Source organism: Cervus canadensis, chromosome 14 (assembly GCF_019320065.1).
Source record: "Cervus canadensis isolate Bull #8, Minnesota chromosome 14, ASM1932006v1, whole genome shotgun sequence".
Taxonomy (NCBI): Eukaryota; Metazoa; Chordata; class Mammalia; order Artiodactyla; family Cervidae; genus Cervus; species Cervus canadensis.
The window spans coordinates 10,271,890-10,289,874 of NC_057399.1; the positions used below are offsets into that span (position 1 = coordinate 10,271,890).

Here is a 17,985-nt window from a genome sequence, read left to right on the forward strand (position 1 = left end):
AGAGCCCACGATGAAGTCAGAACTCCTAAGCACTCTGGGGCCGGCCTGGTCGGCTTCCGTCGGTGCCACATCGATGTCCTTGGAAGCCACCGAGGCGCCCAGTGGCCCTCGTCAGCAGTCCTGCATACAAGCGGCGACCTGTGCTGCTGTGACTTGGTCACGATGATGATAACCGTCGGCACCCCCACACACAGATTGTTTTTGGTGAGGCGTCCACCATCCCAAGTGCTTTTTCTACATCACTCCATTTAATCCTCGCACCAGCCCTGGAAGGCAGCCACTTACGTGCTCCCCACGTACAGATGAGGATGCCAGGGCTGCGAAAGGTGAAGTAGCTTGCCCAGGGCTGTGTGTGGAGGAAGGGAGGGGACCGACCCGGGTTCCAGCCCCCTTCTCTGACCTCTGTCCGCTTTGCTGCCTTCCCCGTGCTTCTAGCCGCCACTGTCATCCCTTTCTCGCCCTCGTGCAGGCCGTGGCTCTCACCCATCTCCCAGGGACCACTTGGAGCCCAGGAGGTGAGGACTTTATGATAGGTGTGATGCCTGCCACAGGCCGCAACCTCCTCCCCGGAGGGTGGTGACAGGGGCTGGGGACACGTGCTCCCAGCCCCCACCATCCCTACAGGCAGCCACATAGCCCCGGTCAGTCCTGCCCCAGCCTGGCACTCACAGCCACATAAATATACTTCGGATTACCATGGGAATCCCAAACCGCTATCTCAAAGAGCTGCTATTGGTGGGGGTCGGAGGGGGTGGCGGGCGGCAGGTGTAGGAAGGGGAAAGGGAAAAAGAAATAAAGAAACGCAGGAGCTTTTGAGAAACCAGTGGGCATGTGGTGCAGTAGCCACTGCCCAAGCTCTGAAGTCAGGCAGACTGCCTCTTCCTAGCTGTGTGGCCTTGGGCAAGTCACCTCGCCTTTATGACATGGCCTAGCCCGTCTACAGTTGCTAGGAGGATAAAAGATGACATGAAACCCAAATTTCTTTGCCTTTCTTTTTCATCAGGAAAAAGCACATAACCAGTCTCTGAACCTTTTCCCTCATTTGGTCTAAAATCAGAGATTCTTTTGAGTTTAAAAGGAAAACAAAATCTTTCAAATGCAGATGTAGCTAGGTTGTTAGAAAGCTCTGAAGTGAAGGTCGCTCAGTCGTGTCCAACTGTATTCGACCCCATGGACTATATGGTCCATGGAATCCTCCAGGCCAGAACACTGGAGTGGGTAGCCTTTCCCTTCTCCAGGGGATCTTCCCAACCCAGGGATCGAACCCAGGTCTCCTGAATTGCAGGTGGATTCTTTACCAGCTGAGCTGTAAGGGGAGCCCTGAGTCCCTCACAAAGTGGTAAAAATTGCTTCCATCAGATCGCTTTCCTGCTCTGCTCCGCCTGCCAAGTGTCTTCCTCCTTTCTGTGCCCATTCTGCGGGAACCCACTGTTGAGGCCCCAGTGGAGCAGCATAGGGGTGAGAGAGATGGACTCGCGCAAGCTTGGACTCACCTAGGAGCCAGAATGCGGCCCTGAATTTGCATGTCCAGGAGTGTGTCAGTGAGCTCAGAGATGAAGAGACTTGGTGCGATTCACATCGCCCATGCTCACATTGACGGCTGCTCCTCCAAGGTCGTTAGAAGGCCATCAGTCCTTCAGCTGACACCCTGCAGGTGTTCTCTGCTAGAAAGACTTGTCCGTACTAGACTCCCTTAATTTTAGCCTTTGGGTCTCTGATCCAGGAAAAAATAGAAGATCCATCAAAACTCCACTGTCTGTAGTTTTGGGGACAGAACGTGCTCACATTTCCTGCTTGCCCTTGTGGTTGAGGACACTCAACTTTGAGGAAATCCCCCCTTGTTGTCAAAACTGTCAGCGCGAGAACAGAGTCACTGACCTGACTATCAGAGCTTGGCCAGCAAGGTCAGCCACGTCCTGGAGAGGAGGAAGGACTGATCCAGGGTCACACTGCAGAAGTGACAGGGCTACAGCCAGACCCTGGGTCTCCCCACGTCCAATCTACTCGCTCCCACAGTAGCACCAGGGCTGGTCTACACACGGCTTTGCAAAGAGGAGTCCTAGCCCCTCGGCCCCGTGAGCACAGGTGGGCAGACTCTTCCTCCCTGTCCCTCTCCAGTCGTGCTCTGCTCATGTGCTCCCCTGGTGACGGTCGCGTGGCTTTTCTCTTCTCTGAGGTCTGTCTCTCCTTCCTACAGTTCTGAGCCGAGAAGAACACTCAGGCTCGGGCAGCGAGTGGACGGGAAGGCACTGCCCGGACGCCGCCCCCGGACGTCACCAGGCCCGCAGCTGATCCACGGGGCACTCGTCCCCGCCCTCCTTGTCTGGGACTGCAAGCAGGGCACCCTGCGCAACACGTCCCAAGCCTGGGAGAGCCCCTGGATGTGAACCAGAGCTCCTGGGCTGGGAGGGATCGGGGTCAGGATGGCCTGTCAGCCGTGAGCACGTGACTCATCCCCGTGGTTGAAGTGCCACAGGCAAGGTGTGCTGTTCTTAACCAGGGCCTGAAAGAGACGGGTGGCATTTCAGGGGGTTCCGAGGCGCTCCAGTACCGTAGTCTTTTATGTCTCAGCACAGAAAGAATTCAACGAGACGCAGAGTGATAGATAAGGAGTGATCTATTGAAATAGGACGTTTGTGAGGCTTACAAGAGGCCAGGTGAGAGAGTGCCATGCTCGAGAGCTTACTGGGCTACAGTTTTATAATCAAAAATATGGCGAGGGAGAAGACCTTCTTTGTCTTTCTTGAGAAGACATCATGCTTCCATCATCAGCTTCTCCGGGTTGAGCTTGGGAGTTTTCTTGTCCTTCCATGGTCAAGCTAGGTCCACAGATTATTGTTTTCTATGTGTGCAGAAAACATGTCCTAACTTATTGAGCTCACTGGGCAAGCTGTGGTCTCAGGCCACCATTGTTTTACTACCTGGGGGCATGTCTCATGCTTCTATTGCATGGATTGGTTGCTAAGCAAGCCTGCTTGGTTTTGTGGTTAAGCAAACCTTCTTTTCCAAGTAATCACTAACTCATAAGGGTCTGCTATGATTTTTCTATTTATAATCCCCTAGTGGGATTTGCTGTTTTTTTAATTTATTTATTTTTAATTGAAGGATGATTGTTTTACAATATTGGTTTGATTTCTGCCATACATCAATATGAATCAGCCATAAGTGTACATATGTCCCTTCACTGTTAAAGCTCCCTTGCACCTCCCACCCTTTCCCGCCCCTCTAGGTTGTTACAGAGCCCCGGTGTGAGTTTCCTGAGTTATGAATTATTTAATCACCTACTTTGTCCCTTCACTCTGCCCCTATCGGTCCTATCCAGTCACACCTGCAGCAGTCTCTCACACTCACCTACAGCCAGCCCAGTACAGTTTTTTGAATGCAAGAGAGAGGGATTGAGTTTCAGCTAGTAAATGCCCTGGAATCACGTGAGCATGTGGTCCACTGCTTCTGCAGAGTCCTTCCAAGCAGAGTGAAGATGGAGCCACGTCTGTGGTGGCCGGGGTCGCTCTTACAGGCTCCTGCTTGACCCTCTCAGTGGCGGCCAGCTTCTTCTTGCCCCAGGCGGGAGGGCTCATGCTGCCTCCAACGGACAGCGGCAACAAGGAGAACTCTCGGCTTAGAGATAAGCCTCACAGATTTACTCATGAGAGAGGCAAACCAAAAACATCTAGGGCTCAGATGAAAAAACAGCAACAGGAGAAGGATTATATCTAAGTTATGGTAAATTCACTTAATAGTATAGCCATTGGACATCAAAAATCATCTTTAGGAAGCTTCTGTAGAAAGAAAAATATTGACAAAGTGACACTAAGTAAAAAATTTTCACCCAAAATTGCTCAATATGATCACCAGTATGTGACAGAATATGTTTATTTAAAAACAAACACTACCGGAAGGGTTGCTGTTTTGCTCTTGTAGCAGGGTACACATCACCTCACTGAGCTTGTTGAAACTTGCCCCTTTTACAGAAGAGGGACAGAGTCAGAGTGACTCAGTGGGCCTCCCACCCAGGAACTCAGAGCCAGGATTTGGACTCTAGGCTTAATGCTCTCCCTCCCATACCACACTGGTATCAAGATTAGAGAAGGGGACTATCAATATTTTTTTTTTCCTTTCAGAGTTCCTTTTCTGTTTGCCAGTATTGGGAATTATTGGAAATTTCTGAAGGAAGTGTTGGCAGCACATCCGAGAGTGAAGACCAGGGAGATGGTTCTGGCGCAGCCCATTCAATGCTCTGCTCTCTTCTTTAGGATGACATGGAAGCATACCGGACCCAGAACCGCTTTCTCAACTCTGAGATCCACCAGGTCACAAAGATCTGGAGGAAGGTGGCTGAGAAGGAGAAGGCCCTCCTGATGAAGGTGAGGGCCGGGGGCCCAGGTCTGGCCAGCTCTGTCTCCGGCCACCCTTCCCGTCCACTCACCCCCTCACCACTGTCTCACTCTCTCCTCTTGACCCGACTGCTCACCCTCCAGACTGTGGCCTTGGTGAGCTTTATCCACATGGCAGAGATCTGTGCTCTGCTGACTGCCGCTTCTGATCACGGGGTGAGAGGAAGGGGCAGGCAGCCACCGTTGTCCTACCTCCCCACTTTGTAGCAAGCCCTGGCCCCCGTCTAAAGTAACTGCCCCGGGATTTAAAGGGCCAGCAGCCTTCCCCCCCACCTCCTGCCAACTTCATACTTCTCTTTTTCCCCTTTTGGGAGCCAGGTATTACCTATATATTCCAAAACAACCGCAAATGTGGGGGAAATTAGAAAGTGACCACACGTGTCCCGGGAAAGGCGCAGAAAAGACCTAAGAACTTAAGTTTGTACCTCAGGCTGCCCTTGAGGCGTAAACAATCAAAACAAAAACAGCAAACCCTAGAGTGACAGAGGGAATCTGATTTCCAGAGTTAGCACCGTCAGCTTTAATGATATAGTGGCTAATAGTTGTTTTACAAGCAAAGGCGCGTTTATTCAGGACTAACCAGAGGAGTTGCAACTTGGGATCCATGAACTGTGGTGAACCGCAGGCAAATTCAAGGAACAGGGAAGGGAAACTTGCTTTTTATAGGGAAGCAGGAAGGGTTAGGAGGGACTGTGATAACCAGAAAGTCCACTAGAGGAAACCGGGAGCCCCAGGTATGGAGGCTGCCCGTTGGTTGGACTGCTGAAGTCTCTGCTTTTCCTGCTGGAGAATGAAGCGGAGGCGCCTGCCCGTCAGAGATGTAGGTGTGCGCTTCTTCCTGCTTGGAGGGATCAGCGCTGCAGGTGACAGGGCCTGAGAGGTCCCCGTACAGGCCTGACCCGACTCTTCTCTTTGCTGAGCTTTCTTTAATTCATCCCACCCCACCTTATTAGGTTCAGATGTTCCATTTGCAACAAAATATCACGAGGCATCCTAAGAAACAGGAAGATATGGGGGCAGGCAGATGGGGAATGTGCAGTGTGTGCCCCAGGAGGTGGGGGAGAGGTGGTGTGCTGGAGGACTAGAACAAGCCCCCCAGGTGACATTAGAAGGCACGAGGGCAGTGTCCAGAGCTCCACGTCCATCCCCGGGGCACTGCTCGGGTGTACCCCCTACCGGGAGCCTGCTCTGGGCCAAGTGCCCTGCAAGGGCTTCAGATGCCTTGGCTCATCCGAGTCACACAGGAATTCTGAGGCAGAGTCTGTTGTCCGCAGTGTTCGGATGAAGACACTAAAGCGCACAGAGGCTAATAATTCCGCTCTGGTCACCCCGCCTAGGGCTGAACTAGGACGGGACTGCAGGCCATGCGAGGGCCGGTGCTGCCCCTGCCCACCTCTCCCCTCGTGTTTCTGAGTCCAGCTGCAGCCCCGGGCCTGCTTCTCTCGCCTGGAGCCCTTTCCGCCTTCCTGTAAACTCCTGCATTCAGGGCTCCTCTCCTGTTCATATGAGTGGCTGGGGTGGCGGGGGGGCGGTGGGAGGTGAGAGCTGGAAGAAGGGCTGGACCGCCTAAAGCGGTTCGGGGCTCTGGCCCGAGCCCAGCCAGGCGGCCTGACCACCGCCACCCCTCCCTCCCGCAGTGCGCCTACCTCCAAGCCCAGAACTGTCGGGTGGAGAGCAAGCACCTGGCGGGCCTACGGAGGCTGCAGGAGGCTTTGGGGGCGGAGGCCGGCGAGTGCTCCGAGCTCCTGAGGCAGCTCATCCAGGAGGCGCTGCAGTGGGAAGCCAGCGAGGCCTCGGCCGAAAGCGCCGTGCTCGGCCCCAGTGCCGTCAGGTGAGCCGAGAGCAGGGCTGGGTCTGCGGGCCCCGGGTGCCGCCGGCCACCCTGCTGCCCGTCCTGCTGCCCGTGTGTGAGCGCTGCCCCCCCCACCTCCTTGCACCGTCAGACAGATGAGCGTGTGGATGGCATGAACCCCATTTTATAGCCGAGAGGCGCTGCAGGCACAGAGGCGCAGGCCCCGCCCGAGGCCACACAGCGCGTTAGTGTGGCTGACATGGGCCTGGCTCCCGAGTTCTGTTTTCTTCCCGCTGCCCCAGACTGTCTCCCAGAGGTCTTTGTCAGAGAGGGGAGGAGGGGACACAAGCCACCTGCCTCCTCTGAGCCAAGCCTTTGCTGAGGACAGTGGACCTGGGCAGTTAAATAAAACAGAAGGGGCTGTGGCTGGGGTCAAAGGTCCCTAGAGGCTGGGTGGTCCAGTGGCCGGCACCCAGGCTTTGGAGCGGATTTGGCTTTCTCACTGTGTAACCGTGGAAAGTCACTTTACCTTTCTGAGCCTCCTACTCAGCCTCCCTAAGGCGTAGGCTAAGATCACCAGCTTCGCAGGATCATGAGGATTAAATGAGACAGCACAGGCAGAGGACGTAATGGGGCAAACGAATGCTGACTGGTGAGAGGCTGTGTGGGGTGGGTCTCTGCTGCCCGGTCCTGCTGCTGCTTGTGCTGCCTGCTCCCTGTCTGGCCTTGGGCTTCCTGGCTGCGGAAGTGTGGCTGTCCAAGGGTAGTACAGGCCTCCTCGGACCTACGGCTTCATGGAGTAATAACAGGGTTCTTTTTTTTTAATACTTATTTCTTTGGCTGCATCAGGTCTTAGTTGCAGCATGCAGGATCTTTGTTGCATTCTGCGGGATCTCCCATTGTGTCGCACAGACTCTAGTTGTAGCGCACACGCCCCAGAGCGCACAGGCTTCATTAGCCGCAGCACATGGGCTTAGCTGTTCCACAGCCTGTGGGATCTTAGTTTCCCAAGCAGGGATTGAACCCACGTCCCCTGCATTGCAAGGCAAGTTCTTAACCACTGGATCACCAGGGAAGTCCCGAGGGCCCTTTATATTTGCACAGAATGAATGAGCATATCTCGTTTAGCACTTGCTATGTACCAGGCACTGTCTAGCCCCTAGCAGTTTACATCCAAGGATCTCACTGGGTCTCCATGAGGCAGTGCAGAGGCCCCGTACCCACTGTGCAGAGCAAACAGGTCCGGAGCACTGAAGTGGCCTGCCCCGAGTCACATGGCCAGCCTACAGTAAAGCCCCGCAGGCTCCCTGCCCGGGCCCCCGCTCTCCTCGCTGCCCTTTATCTGGGGAAGGGCCTTGCAAAGCGTCGCTGACCTGGGCTTTTGCTGGCAGTGAGTATGACGAGTACGGCTTCCTGACGGTGCCCAGCTATGAGGTGGAGGACCTGAGGCTGCTGGCCAAGATCCAGGCACTGGAAGTGCACTCCCACCAGCTGCTGGCCCACGAGGCCGTGCAGCGGCCACTGCGGGAGCGCTGGGCCGCCCTGGGCGAGCTGGCCCCCTCAGCAGAGCTCAAGCAGCTGCTGCGGGCGGGCGTGCCCCACGAGCACCGGCCACGTGTCTGGAGGTGGCTGATCCGCCGCCGCGTCCAGCACCTGCAGGCCCCCGGCTGCTACCAGGAGCTGCTGAGCCGGGGCCAGGCCTGCAAGCACCCTGCTGCCCGCCAGATCGAGCTGGACCTGAACCGGACCTTCCCCAACAACAAGCACTTCACCTGTCCCACCTCCGGCTTCCCTGACAAGCTCCGCCGGGTGCTGCTGGCTTTCTCCTGGCAGAACCCCACCATTGGCTACTGCCAGGGCCTAAACAGGTAAGCTACGCGGCCGCGACCTTCCAGGGCACCTCTCTGTCCCGCTGGAGCCACCCAAGGAGCCAGGGAGGTCGAGCAGACGGGCACAAGCAGGGGCAAGAACAAGTTGAAGACAGAGTTGGGCCAGAGCCCCAGGCTCCTCGCCCCGTGCCCGCCCCGTGACGCGCCCTCGGGGTGCTGCCGCTCCCACGGAGAGCACGCGAGAGGGCCGCTGGGGTCGTGTGGCCCGCTGTCGGCTCCCGTCCTGCTCGCTGCCTGGGTCAGGGGTCATGGCTTTGAACAAAACCCACTCGGAGGAGCCCAAGGAAAAGAGATTTGTAAATGTTCCAGAGGGAGCTCCCGGGAGTCGGGAGAGGAAGCAGAGCCGGGGGCAGACGGTCGTTGCAAGCCACGGCGACCGCTGTCTCTAGTGGGGCCACAGCACAACCCAGGGCTGCCGTTCGTGCCGTCCCCGAGACTGTGCAGCCCTCCCTGGAGGTCTCTGACCCCTCGTAATGCACGGCCGCTTCCTTCTCTCAGCAGACCAGCCTCACTCATTCTGTGGATACCTCCGGCCCATCAGGACTGTCAGAACAGAGACCTTAGCCCCTGAGTCAAGGCTTTCAGCAGCCCACTTGTTGACACCCTCATGTCGCAGGCCTGAATTCCCAAAGGAAGGAGTCTGGCCCAGCCTGGATTAATTCTGGTTCAACAGCAGGAGACAAGGGATGGTAGGGCGGGGCTGGGACGGGGTGACTTGGTAGGGCCGGGGCTCCGGCCCAACTCTGTCTTCAACATGTCCTTTCGCCTGCTTGTCCCCATCCGTTTGACCTCTCTGACTTCTTGGGAGGCTCCAAAGAGACAGAGAGGTGCCTTTCCAGTACTGTGGGGAGCTCTCAAGGCTGTCCCCATAGAGGTGGCCTAATCTCAAATATTTCCTAAAGCAAGTTTTGGTTCAACTTAATTTAAACACATATATACTCAGACAAAATTTACATAAGCCATTCATATATAAGCTCTTTTTTCAGAATAATAAGTGTATGCATTTACTTAACACCAAATAAATATTCAGAGTGTCCCTACTCAAATTGGAATGGTTCCCAAAGGTAGCTGTTTTTAATACCTTTTTCCCAGCTCAGATTGGCTGAAACTGAGGATTCGTTGTTTAGTTGCTAAGTCATGTCCCACTCTTTGTGACCCAATGGACTGTAGCCCGCCAGGCTCCTCTGTCCATGGGATTTCCCAGGCAAGAATACTGGAATGGGTTGCCATTTCCTTTTCCATGGGATCTTCCCGACCCAGGAATCCAACCTGCGTTTCCTGCACTGGCAGGCGAATTCTTTACCACTGAGCCATCAGGGAAGCCCTGCACATGCACAATTTCTGGGAATTCAGAGTTACACCTGAACAATAATGCCCTTGGAAACTTGTTCAGATTTCACACCACTCTAAACATCTGCTATAGGGGATGTCCGTAGAAATTTATACATTTATTCATTCAGCAGCTGAGCAGAAACATGCTCACTTATCTGTTTGAACACGTTAAAATTCAGAAAGGACAAACTTTTGAATCCTCTTTAAGATGAGATTTGAAGGGAGCGGAAAGCTGTGAGATTAGTATGAATGATTTGTACATTTCATGCAAAGGTCGGGTAGGAGCTAAGACTTAATGAGAGCCTGCTGGATGCCAGGAACATACCTGATGTCATCTAATCCTCAGGAAAGCCCTGAGAGGTAGGCGTTGGTGCCCACATTGCCCCACTGACACAGAGAGTGTCTGAGAAGCTAAGGAACTTGACCTGGGTCTCACTATGCATAGGGGCTGAGCCAGCTGCTAACCCTGGTCTCCAGCCCCCAGACCTGGTCCTTCCTACCGTCTGCCCATACAAAGGGAGCTGTGGCAGAGTGTGCTGAGAGCACGCAGAAACTTTTCTTCCTGATCAGATTTAACTTTTTTGAGAGCAAGAATGGGGTTAGCCACATATGAGTTTTGGAGTCTAATCTATGCTGAAGGAGCAGGGGGAAATTCCCATAGCAGGAAGGAAAGAAGCTTCTCCCGGGGTGGAAAGAGGCTGCACAAAGGCTGCTGAGGGCTGCAGAGGAACAGCTGAGACCAAGGCCTGAGGAATTTCTTTCCTTTCTTTGAACGCTGTATTTATTGGCTTTTAGGCAGATATTCATACTATTGCTTTAAACAGAAGGTTATTTGTACAGTCCATGGGATCCCAAAGGAGTCGGGCATGACGGAGCGCACACACACACACATGTGTGCGTGCACACACATGCACACACACGTGCACACACATTTGTAATAGAGCCTGTTGAAATGTGGAGAGTGTGCTGTATTCTCTCAGAGGCCCTTCACATCCGGCCCCTTTCACTTGTCTGAGCGCTACTATCCATTAGAACTGCATGTGTGGCATCTCAGGAGGACAGAACCTGCTTATATGCAACAAACCCAGCCTGTTTAGAGCAAGACAGATACCATAGTAATGATTTAATGCTAGTTCAGAGCAAACTTTTAAAATTCATTTCTCTCTAATATCTAAGTAGAGTTATTTAAAGTATTAGTAGTTTTTTCTTTCCCACATCACCCTCCTTTGCAGACCTTCTCAGGCCTGAATGTATTCAGCTGGAGTCTGGCTGTAGCCCCAAGGGGTTGCTAGGCCCCTAGTGAACGCCAGCAGCCTCTCATCACTGACCATTTTCTCCCCACCAGTTTTAAGTGTACAACTCAACAATCTGGAGTAATTCACAGCGTTGTGTCGCTATCACCACAGTTCAACTTTAGAGCATTCCCATCACCCCTGAAAGACACCTTGCACCAATTCTCAGTCACCCTCCACTCCCACCTGCAGCCCTGGACAACGACAAATCTCCCTTCTGTTTCTGTGAGTGCTCTTGTTGTGGACATTTCATATGCCCGTCATATGATGTGTGGTCATTTGCATCAAGCTTCTTCCCCTTAGCATGTTCTTGAGGTTCATCCTTGTCATACCATATGTTTTGTTCTTTTTTTACCGACCTACTTTCCACTGCATGACGTGCCACACTTTGAGTATCCACTAACCAGCTGATGGGCGTCTGGATTGTTCCTACCTTTTGACTGTTATGAATAACGCCATGAACATTCCTGGGCAATGTATTCTCAGAGTCTCCCTGGGGACTTCCCTGGCGATCCAGTGGTTAAGACCTGTGCTTCCACTGCAGGGGACACAGGTTCGATCCCTGGTCGGGAACTAAGATCCTGAATGCTGTTTGGCACAACCAAAAAGACAAAAAAAAAAAAAAAAGGATTCACCCTGGGTGAAAAATCTGCCAGAGAAGGAGAGAAAATAGTGCTTCTTCCAGGCAGAGCACTGGGGAGTTTTCTCCTTTTTTACCCACGGCCTCTAGAGCCTCGTGGTAACTCTGGGGCAGAGGGGAAGCAAAGGAGATAGAGAACCCTGAGCCCAGAGCACCCGGTAGGTGCCAGACAGTGAGCAAGATGCTGGTGTCTGTCTCCTTCACGCCTCACAGGCCTGGGAGGGGGAGACTGTTAGCCCCACTTGACAGGTAAGGAGACAGGCTGGGAGAGATTAACACGCTTGCCGAGGTCTCAAAGCCCGTGAATGTTAAGATGAGGGTGGCTAAACCTTATAAAGCGATCTCACTGCACGTTAGGCACCATGCATGCCTGCTAAGTCACTTCGGTCGTGTCCGACTCTTTGCGACCCCATGGACTGTAGCCTGCCAGGCTCCTCTGTCCATGGAATTCTCCAGGCAAGAATACTGGGGTGGGTTGCCATGCCCTCTTCCAGAGGGTCTTCCCAACCCAAGGATCGAGCCTGCGTCTCACGTCTTCCACGTCGGCAGGTGGGTTCTTTACCACTCTCGCCACTTGGGAAGCCCATTAGGACTGCGCTAGGCAGTTCGTGTGCATTTAATCTGTTCATCCTTGTATCAGTCCTGTGATTATTACGAGGCTGAGGCTCAGAGAGGGTAAGTATCTTGCTCGCCATCACGCAGCAAGGAAGCTACAGGACGGGCATTCACACCCAGGCAACAGGACTCCAGAGGCCCTGCTCTAAGATGATCCCCATTGCTCCGTAAATCCGCTAAGTCGTCCTCTTAAAAAGCATGTTCATCTCGCCCCAGTTTCTGGCAACAGCAGCCTGGTTAGGGAGTGTGGTGGGGAGGACATGCCCCAGGGAGCCGCACCTGCCCCAGTGTGACAGCCGCAAGTCACTCCAGGCCTCCTTTCCTCCCACTCCAGACTGGCGGCCATCGCTCTGCTGGTCCTGGATGAGGAGGAGAGTGCCTTCTGGTGTCTGGTGGCCATTGTGGAGACCATCATGCCAGCCGACTACTACAGCAAGACGCTCTTGGCATCCCAGGTGAGCGGGCAGGGAGAGGATTGGGGGCCACGCAGTCTGGTGCCGCTGAATTGTTCCTAGGAGCCAGTGAATCTCTGAATCAATGAATAAACCCTGCTCTGGGACTGCTGTGATATTCCAGTGAGCTGATGGCCTTGAGAACTGTCAGGGCCCTGCCCACACCATAGGGTGCTGTTACTCCAGTGAGGACATTATGTTATGAGAGACAGCAGATATCCTAGGGAAGGGAGGAGGAGAAAATCTAGTGTAACTTGGTGTTTGCCAGCTAAGAGTTTCAGAAGAGAGGTCAGGTAACAAGGAAGCTGGGACTTGGGAGGGCGGGACGACCGGGATGCTTCACACGCTCACATAATCACCTACTGAGAAGCACAGCTGCCTCTGTCCCCTCACAACCCCTCCACCGCCCTCTGGGCGCAGGCCAGCCCTGGGGTCAGGCAGAGCTAGGGTCAGAACCCGCCCCTCGGCAAACAGTCTTGTGCCCTTGGCAAGTGGCGTCCCCTCTCCGAACCTCGGGCCTGCCTGCTTCTGAACGGGAGTAGCCTTGCTTCCTGGGATTGTTGAGAGGTGTAAAAGCGAGACCATCTCCCACCTCCTCCCTTCAGCCTCTCCCTCCTCACCGCTTGTCCTATTCTTGCTGTATCGGTGCATCTGCTTGATGAAGAGACAGATGCTACTCAGAGGGAACCTTCTCACTCCCCATCAAACCTGCCAAGCCACTACCTGCACAACCCCCACCCCGACCCCCATCCTGTTCCCCCTTCCTACTTCAAGCACCCGACACTGTTTTCTCCTTCTGGGTGGAGAGGTGAGGAGAGAGATCGGGGTGGAGATGAAGACTTAGGAGTCATCAGGAAACAGGTGGTGAACCAGGTGAGGCTTGTGTTTTGCTCTGTGGCAGGGAGGCCCAACTTAAAAATGCCTGTTTTGGGAGGTTCCAGCGATTTTTTTGTTGATGGCTGTTAAGCAGTTGTTTGTGATTTTGGTGTTTTCATAAGAAGGGGTGAGTTCACTACCTTCTGCTCCTCCAACTTGAGCTAATCTCTCCTAATAGTGGCTTATATGGAGGATTATTTTTCACAGATAATGAGAAAGCTAAAGGCTCCTTCTGGCTGTCTGTTCTGATCACAGGATGGCCACACCATCTCTGGTCATGTATTTTCTGAAATGCAGAAAATTTCAAATGTACAAAAACAGAGAAAGTGTAGTGGACCGTCACATATCCATTACCTAGCCTCAATAATTATCAACGCAGGGAGCCCAGTACTGTTCTCATCTATGCTCACACCACTCCCCCTACTTTGATGGCCTGAAGTAAATCTCAGACATCATCAGTCCATCCATGCATCCTTCAGTGGGTTCAGAGGCGTCTTAAAGATTTAGTCAGTTACCCTAGGCTTTGAGCTCCACAGCGGACCTGGAGTTCAGGGTGAGGAAGGAAGGAAGAGGGTGTTCACCACAGCCGAGAGCTAAGCCTGGAAGAAGACTTAGACAGGGGGAGAGGGCTGAGAAACCAGCAGTTCCAAGAAAGAGCAAGAGGACCCTAAAATGAGCTCATCACTGAGATAGGAGGCAACCACAGAACAACCATATCCTAGGCAGGGAAGGAGCCAGTGCTGGGAGTGATCAGCCAGGTCCAGTGAAACAAGGACGGAGGCACGACAGTGACCACGCTCCGCAGCATCAGCTCCGGGCCCCACGACCTTGCCCTGAGCTTCTCGTGCATCAGACCCCAAAACAGGTGCCGAGTCGTGGCTGTGGCGTCAACCGATCCCAGCCTCAGCTCCTGCTTGGCTTGGGGTTCAGGACAAAGGGGCCCAAACCCCACGGGCTCAGAACTTCTGATCTACGGAGACCTCTGCATCAGAGCTCCAACCTGGAAGGCTACTCGCCTGTGGAGTGACGTGTCTCCCTGTCAGGCTGCACCAGCTCCTCCGGACACGCTGTGCCCGCAGACGGGGCAGCCCCCGCTGGGAGCGGCCCCAGGGCAGTGTGTGGGCCGGCTGGGTGTGAGGGGCAGAGGGGAAGCAAGCAGGGTAGCAGCCGACAGGCCCTCTCCTGGCTGCAGGTGGACCAGCGGGTGCTCCAGGACCTCCTCTTGGAGAAGCTGCCCCGGCTGACGGCCCACCTGGGACAGCGCCGCGTGGACCTGTCCTTCATCACCTTCAACTGGTTCCTTGTGGTCTTTGCGGACAGTCTCATCAGCAACATCCTCCTCCAGGTCTGGGACGCCTTCCTTTACGAGGGCATCAAGGTAGGGCGCTGCAGAGGGTGAGCGGGAGGGTCCTGGACAAGTCCCTGCCTCCTCTGGGTCTTGACTCTGCCCCTGGATGATGGGAGGATGGAGCCCACCCAGCGGGGCTCTGGAGGACCTCTCTAGGGAGCCTGGCTTCATCAGCTCAAGTGCTCTGCACCCCTGAGAGGAAGTGGCGCTTCTGCCTCTGAAGACCGTCCTAGAGCTGGGAGGATTCCCCTCCCCTGGACAGGGGGCTGCAGCCACCCTGGAAGGCCCATCACTACTGCCTCCTCCTCCTCCTGTTCAGACTGAGCCCTGGATGGGGGGCTGCTCCCAGCTCTGCCCTTTTCCTTGTGAGGAGACCCTGGGCAGGCCCTCCCCTGGCCTCCGCCACGTTTCCCCATGGCAGTGGACCTCACAGTTCACCAGGCGCCCTTGGATCCATCTCTCCATGCAACTCCTGCTGGCACCCCATGTAAAGACAGGGTTACCCTCATTAGCTCCAACAGGGCAACAGCTTGCCCAGGCTCTCTGCATAGACAGACAGGCTCCCAATCCCCAGATTGCCAGCTGAGCTCCCCCGTGGGGTTTCCAGCCACCCCCCACCTTGGCTTTGCCCCACATGTTTCTTCCAAGCCTCCAATCTCTGCAGCCTGTCCAGGGCTGTCCACACTGCCTGGGGGTGTGGGTTCTGGGGCTTCCCTGCCCTGGCTCCCCATTCCCCACCCTGAACCCCACTCTGCCCCCCAGGTGGTGTTCCGCTATGCCCTGGCCATCTTCAAGTACAACGAGGAGGCACTCCTGAGGCTACAGGACAGCCTGGAGATCTACCAGTACCTGCATTTCTTCACCAAGACCATCTGTGACAGCCGGTGAGACCCGCTCCTGCCCCCGCCCCTCCACCACCCCAGGACATAGAGCAGAGAGGAGGCTGGTGTTCCCAGTGTAGATTCATTAGCAACACTGATCCTCCACAGCTTAGAAATCTTTAGGGACGTTCCTCAGAATCTCTCTGTCCCCTTAACATGGCCTTCAAGGACCCCACGCAGTTTCGTTTCTAGCCCACCTTCTCCTGCCCCCAACACCCACGCCCTAGGATCCTGCCAAACAGAGCTAGGTGAGTTCCCAGGACAGCCTTCATCTCTGAGCTTCTGGCCTTACAGGTTCTTCTGCTTAGAACGCCTTCCTGCACTCCCACCAGCCCTGTCTTTGTCTGGCCCACCAGTGCTTTTTCCTCAAAACTCAGCTCACAGTCCCCTCCTCCAGGAAGCCTTCCCTGACCAACTTGCTCTTCCAGGGTTAGAGGTCACTCAGCCCTAAGCTTCCTCCGGCCTCAGTACTTACCCTTTGGGTGGAAACTGTCTTCTCGGTCAGTTTCCTCTCAGGAAGGGGCCTCAGCCGCCTGAGCGGAGTGAGCGCGGGGCGCCCAGGACGCCCGCTGACCCTGACTCTGCTCTCCCCGCAGGAAGCTGATGCACATCGCCTTCAACGACATGAACCCCTTTCCCATGAAACAGCTGCGCCAGCTTCGGGCGGCCCACCGGGAGCGGCTGCAGGCGGAGCTGAATGAGCTGGAGCAGCTCAAGGCCGAATACCTGGAGACCCGGGCGGCCCAGGGCCCCTCGGCGCCCGAGGGCTGCCCCAGCGAGGACGAGGGGGACACAGAGCCCTGACGTAGCCGCCCGCGCTCCCCAAGCGCCTTCTCGCCTGGGCCGGCAGGCCCAGAGCAGGACAGCCGTGGAGCGCTGCATGACCCTGGGCAGGTCCCTTCTGCTCTCCGGGGCCCAGTCTCCCCACTGCAACGCTGGCTTCTGAAGCCGCTGGTTGGGTTTTCTCCTCGTGAGCACACCCGGGATGCACCCCTTCTCACTGCCTCCGCAGAGCACTTTAGCACCCGGACAAGCAAGAGTGCTGTCTTTATAGGGTAGCCTTGAACATTCTCTAAGTTTTATCTGTGTACAACAGTGTAAATACTGGAAATAGTTCACAAGCTCTGGAACCTAAACAGTTCGCAGTAACTGGTTGTCCCTGGGTGGGCCTGGGGCTCCGGGATGTCACACCACCAGGGCCTTCTCAGCCCAGGACGTCCCGGCTGCTGTTTCTCAGGCTGCCTCTGCAGGGCCAGTCCTGGTTCCCGGAGGAGCTGGGTCCGTATGCCTTTACCGCTCCTGTCTTTATGGGTGACAGCGTCTCTCAAATACTGGTTGGGCTTTAGATCCAGGCCCAGCTCCCACCAACCCGTTTTCCTGAGCCTTGCACCTGCCCTCTCCTTTTTCCTCACAGCCCATCTGGGGTGTTGGGGGGTTTCCAGGGAAACCCCTGTTCACCATCAAGAGAAACTTGGTGTGGGGATTGAGCAGAGAGCCCTGGTTAGCTGCCCAAAGCCTGATCTCCCACCACCAACTTCATAGTCAGGGGCAAGAAGAGTCACCTCTTTGAAAACTGGGTGGTTGGGAGAGAGTGAGAAAAGGTGGTGAGACAGACAGCCTGCAGCCAAGTCAGGGCCGGCTTGTGCAGAACTCAGCTCCAGCTCTTTGGGCTCTTCCAGGCCCTTCCTCAGCAGACAGGCTTCCCCCATCCCACTCCGTGCAGGGGTCGAGGCTGCGCAAGTGATGTGGGCAGCTCATTCCTCAGCAAAGCCTGTGACTGCCTGCCAGGCTAGCCTTGGGCTCAGCAGTCTTTGCTATGAGGGACTAGGGTGGGGGTTCTCACAGAAAAGCCTCCTGCTCTGATCCAAGGTTCTTTTCGAGGCTTGGGAAGGAGGCCACACCCATTGCTGGGGACAAGGGACAGGCCCTTCTCTCACCCACAGTGGGAACTTGGGGGGGTTGGCGCAGCAGACCCCTTGTTCCCTCCCATCACCACCCCCACCAGCTCCAGGGAGGGGACCCTCAGGGTTCCCTTCCTCCCACATCCATCAGGGCGGCTGGCCAGCTCCGTTTCCTGTGAACACTCTACACCAAGGCTTGATGGCCCTTTCATATTTGCTAAACTTTTTTTGTCTGCTGAGGTCCTTTCATCACCAAACAGTAACTGAAGCATGATGGTGGTCTTAGGGCAGCCTGGGGGAGTGGGGAGGGCCCTGGCTGCACCCCCAACAGTTGCAGGCTGTATCCCTCAGGGCCATCACCAGGAAGACCGGGGGTCCGGCCTCCCGGAACGCCAGGAGGGTTAAAGGAGATGACGCTGGTGCTGAGTGGTTGCCCGGCAGAGTGAAGCAACAGCCTGGGCAGTGAACGGCCTCCATAAAGACGGCATCACCAGGAGGGCCCGGAGGGCCAGGAAAGGCCCGCGGTTCCAGGGGAGACTGGGTCCAGCTGGTCCCTCTGACTCCAGCCTGTAA

The 17,985-nt window shown here is 55.2% G+C and overlaps 1 protein-coding gene across 4 annotated transcripts in view; it reads left to right on the forward strand.

Moving 5' to 3' along the window:
* The window catches only part of TBC1D2 (TBC1 domain family member 2), a 45,796-nt gene extending 29,149 nt beyond the window's left edge, over window positions 1-16,647 (forward strand). Inside the window, exons 5-12 of one of the 4 annotated variants that reach the window (XM_043486445.1) lie at window positions 436-515; window positions 4,254-4,364; window positions 6,032-6,225; window positions 7,578-8,054; window positions 12,289-12,409; window positions 14,475-14,660; window positions 15,393-15,514; window positions 16,108-16,647. In XM_043486445.1, the coding sequence (XP_043342380.1) occupies window positions 436-515; window positions 4,254-4,364; window positions 6,032-6,225; window positions 7,578-8,054; window positions 12,289-12,409; window positions 14,475-14,660; window positions 15,393-15,514; window positions 16,108-16,315 (1,499 nt within the window). In that variant the 3' untranslated portion in view covers window positions 16,316-16,647. Of the gene's footprint in view, window positions 1-435; window positions 516-2,354; window positions 2,482-4,253; window positions 4,365-6,031; window positions 6,226-7,577; window positions 8,055-12,288; window positions 12,410-14,474; window positions 14,661-15,392; window positions 15,515-16,107 lie in introns of those variants that run through there. The other 3 variants (XM_043486446.1, XM_043486444.1, XM_043486443.1) reach the window with 3 other exon arrangements.
* The last annotated feature ends 1,338 nt before the right edge of the window (window positions 16,648-17,985 follow it).